We start from the raw sequence: 4,077 nt of genomic DNA on the forward strand, positions 1-4,077 counted from the left end.
TGCGCAGCAGCCAACAAACGAGTGGGGAGGAGACTCGAGCATAGCGCTCGAGCTCACGCAGGGTTCAGCCGAAACATAGCCGAGCATAGCGTAGCATGCTCGCCCAACACTAATATATATTATTTCAACATAAAATCTAAAACACTTAAAGGGGCATTCCAGTTTCAGCAAAGAAATGTTATCTTGTATAAAGAAAAGTTATAAAATTTCTCAATATACTTACTGTATCAATTTCTCATGGTTCTTAATATGTTTGCTTAATATAATTCAATGGGAACGTTTGTTATTTTACGGGTCCTGGTCATGTGATTTACAGTGGGATGCGAAAGTTTGAGCAACCTTGTTAATCGTCATGATTTTCCTGTATAAATCGTTGGTTGTTACGATGAAAAATGTCAGTTAAATATATCATATAGGAGACACACACAGTAATATTTGAGAAGTGAAATTAAGTTTATTGGATTTACAGAAAGTGTGCTATAATTGTTTAAACAAAATTAGGCAGGTGCATAAATCTGGGCACTGTTGTCATTTTATTGATTCCAAAACCTTTAGAACTAATTATTGGAATTCAAATTGGCTTGGTAAGCTCAGTGACCCCTGACCTACATACACAGGTGAATCCAATTATGAGAAAGAGTATTTAAGGGGGTCAATTGTAAGTTTCCCTCCTCTTTAAATTTTCTATGAAGAGTAGCAACATGGGGGTCTCAAAACAACTCTCAAATGACCTGAAGACAAAGATTGTTCACCATCATGGTTTAGGGGAAGGATACAGAAAGCTGTCTCAGAGATTTCAGCTGTCTGTTTTCACAGTTAGGAACATATTGAGGAAATGGAAGACCACAGGCTCAGTTCAAGTTATGGCTCGAAGTGGCAGACCAAGAAAAATCTCGGATAGACAGAAGCGACGAATGGTGAGAACAGTCAGAGTCAACCCACAGACCAGCACCAAAGACCTACAACATCATCTTGCTGCAGATGGAGTCACTGTGCATCGTTCAACCATTCGGCGCACTTTACACAAGGAGATGCTGTATGCGAGAGTGATGCAGAGGAAGCCTTTTCTCTGCCCACAGCACAAAAAGTGCCGCTTGAGGTGGGCTAAAGCACATTTGGACAAGCCAGCTTCATTTTGGAATAAGGTGCTGTGAAACAAAAATTCAGTTATTTGGCCATAACGAGGAGCATTATGCATAGAGGAAAAAGAACACAGCATTCCAAGAAAAACACCTGCTACCTACAGTAAAATATGGTGGTGGTTCCATCATGCTGTGTGGCTGTGTGGCCAGTGCAGGGACTGGGAATCTTGTCAAAGTTGAGGGACGCATGGATTCCACTCAGTATCAGCAGATTCTGGAGACCAATGTCCAGGAATCAGTGACAAAGCTGAAGCTGCGCCGGGGCTGGATCTTTCAACAAGACAACGACCCTAAACACTGCTCAAAATCCACTAAGGCATTTATGCAGAGGAACAAGTACAACGTTCTGGAATGGCCATCTCAGTCCCCTGACCTGAATATAATTGAAAATCTGTGGTGTGACTTAAAGAGAGCTGTCCATGCTCGGAAGCCATCAAACCTGAATGAACTAAAGATGTTTTGTAAAGAGGAATGGTCCAAAATACCTTCAACCAGAATCCAGACTCTCATTGGAACCTACAGGAAGCGTTTAGAGCAGTGGTTCTTAACCTTGTTGGAGGTACTGAACCCCACCAGTTTCATATGCGCATTCACCGAACCCTTCTTAATTGGAAAAATTAAATAAGATTTTTTCAAATTCAAAACATAGGTATATATTTATACATAGGTGCACAAAGTGAATAAAACCATTAAAGAACAAAACCATTAAGAACAAAGAACAAAACCATTAAAACATGATTTTCACACAAAAATAAAAACATAATAATGAATATTTACTGCAAATCAGTGTGACTTCTGCTGTTGTCTTTCAGAGACCAGGTCAGAAATGCGCGGCTTTACCTTGGCAAGTGCCACTCTCATGTCATTTTCGCAACAAAGTCTGTTCCTTTTCTTCGTTTTTATGTCCAGCATCCTTGAAAAGGATTGCTCGCAAAGATATGTTGTAACAAACGGTATGAAAAACTCCAGAGCTTTCTTAGCAATAACAGAGTACGTTACCATTTGTTGACACCAAAACGTTGAGAGCGTTGTTGTTCTGAAGAGTTGCTATTGAACCTGGCTCTGCTGAAGTTCAATGATTTCATCGAGGTATTCATCATTGACATCTGTTGTTTCAACACTGAATGTGAACGGCTGTCTCACCCATGCTGGATATGACTCTCTTGTAGGGAAGTATCCATCAAGAGACGTTGCAAGCTCATCTAAGTGCGTGGCAATTGCTTGCTTCAGTTCCGTGGGTACAGAAATGTCTCCGATTCCAGATATATCTTCGATCTTACTTACACAGTCGTCTAGCAGGGGAAAGTTTGCGAAGTTATCGTTCTCTATTCGTCGTTTCCATAACGGTAGTTTTTTTTGAAAAGCCTTCAGGTTTTCTTCCGCTTCGATGATGTTGACTCCACCGCCCTGCATCTGTTGATTGAGATGATTTAGAGCTGCAAAGATATCAGTCATGTATGCTAAAATGAGAATGAACTCAGAATCTTTGAAGCAATCTGCATGACAATGTTGGTGCTCTTGCAAAAACAGGGCTAATTCCACACGCACGGCAAAAACACGATTCAACACCTGTCCCCGGGATAACCACCGAACGTTGGACTGGTACAGAAGTACCTCAAATTCAGATCCCATTTCTTTACACAGCTCCCTGAAGATGCGGTGCCTCAGAGCACTATTTCGCACATAGTTCACACATTCTACTACAATTTTTAATACTTCTGCCAGTTTTGGAGGCAAGGTTTTTGTTGCCAATGCATGCCTATGCAGAATACAATGCGTAACAATGATGTGTGGTGCATCGGCTTTCACTAGCGCACCAAAACCAGACTTTCTTCCCAGCATGGCTGGAGCTCCATCCGAACAAACTGCAGAAACCATATCCCACGAAAGATTGTTGTCTTTGAAGAAGTCATCCACAAGTTTCTTCACATCGGCTGCCTTAGTTGTTGTTGTAAGAGGCTTACAAAATAAAAACTCTTCCTTTATCACGTCGTCTTTCACATAGCGCACGAATACTGCAAGCTGGCTTAGATTGGAGACGTCTGTGGTCTCGTCGAGTTGAAGGCTGAATTTTGCCGGGCTTGAAATCAGATCTGCAACTATTTAAGCCAAGATGTCTTTGCTCATGTCCTCTATTCTGTCGCCGATGGTGTCATTTGAAAGAGGAATTTGGGATAACTTAACTTCAGCCGCTTTTCCCAGCATGATATTCGCCATCTTCAACACAGCTGGTTTAATGAGTGTTTCACCAATGGTGTGGGGTTTGCCCTGCTTTGCGATCAGGTAAGCAACTTCGTACGATGCTATGAGGATCGGTTTGTTGATGGGTACAAAGCTGAGAACAGGCAGACTAGCCTTTTCATCGAATCTGGCTCTCCTCACCTTGAATTCAGCGAGCGTTGTGTTCTTGTATTTTCCATCTCCATGCAGCTTAAGGAAGTGTTCTCTTAGTTTTGCCGGTGCTAGACTAGAATTGCTCAACTTGGCATTGCAAATCATACAGTTAGGACGCTGACTCCCATCACGTTCCGTTATACATGTGAATCCATATTGTACATATTCGTCCGACCACTTTCTTTTTTTGCTCGACATAGTTAGTATGAAGGGATAGGCCAAGCGATGTTGCGTGATCACCTGCAGCCAATGATGGACAAGCGGGGCGAGTCGGGTGTGTGTCTTGACCTCCAGGGCCGGACTGGGGATACAAAGCAGGCCTGGAAAATAAATCTATGTCAGCCCCATAAGTCACTGCGCCTAATATACTACTGCCCCCCCCTCTCCACTATCTAATACACTGCTGCCCTCTCCCCACCACCCCCAATACACTGCTGAACACCCTCCCACCCCCCTAATACACTGCTTATCCCCTCCCACCCCCTAATAAACTGCTGACCACCCTCCCAACCTCCTAATACACTACTGACCCCCAGCCTCC

The 4,077-nt window shown here is 42.9% G+C and overlaps 1 protein-coding gene across 1 annotated transcript; it reads right to left on the reverse strand.

Moving 5' to 3' along the window:
• Positions 1 to 2,189: 2,189 nt before the first annotated feature.
• Positions 2,190 to 3,734, reverse strand: LOC120993883 (protein ZBED8-like). Its single transcript, XM_040422355.1, has 2 exons — positions 3,322 to 3,734; positions 2,190 to 3,222 (listed from the first exon to the last, which is right to left on the reverse strand). Exons 1-2 carry the CDS (start codon positions 3,732 to 3,734, stop codon positions 2,190 to 2,192), a joined length of 1,446 nt encoding a protein of 481 aa, XP_040278289.1.
• Positions 3,735 to 4,077: the final 343 nt, after the last annotated feature.

The sequence above is a fragment of the Bufo bufo genome, chromosome 3 (genome assembly GCF_905171765.1).
Source record: "Bufo bufo chromosome 3, aBufBuf1.1, whole genome shotgun sequence".
NCBI classification, from domain to species: domain Eukaryota; kingdom Metazoa; phylum Chordata; class Amphibia; order Anura; family Bufonidae; genus Bufo; species Bufo bufo.

Coding starts and splice junctions, on each gene's coding strand:
- LOC120993883 (XM_040422355.1), bottom strand. CDS start 3,734: ATGTCGAGCAAAAAAAGAAAGTGGTCGGACGAATATGTACAATATGGA. Junction 3,223..3,321: donor GGAAAAGCGGCTGAAGTTAA/GTTATCCCAAAT, acceptor TCTGATTTCAAG/CCCGGCAAAATTCAGCCTTC.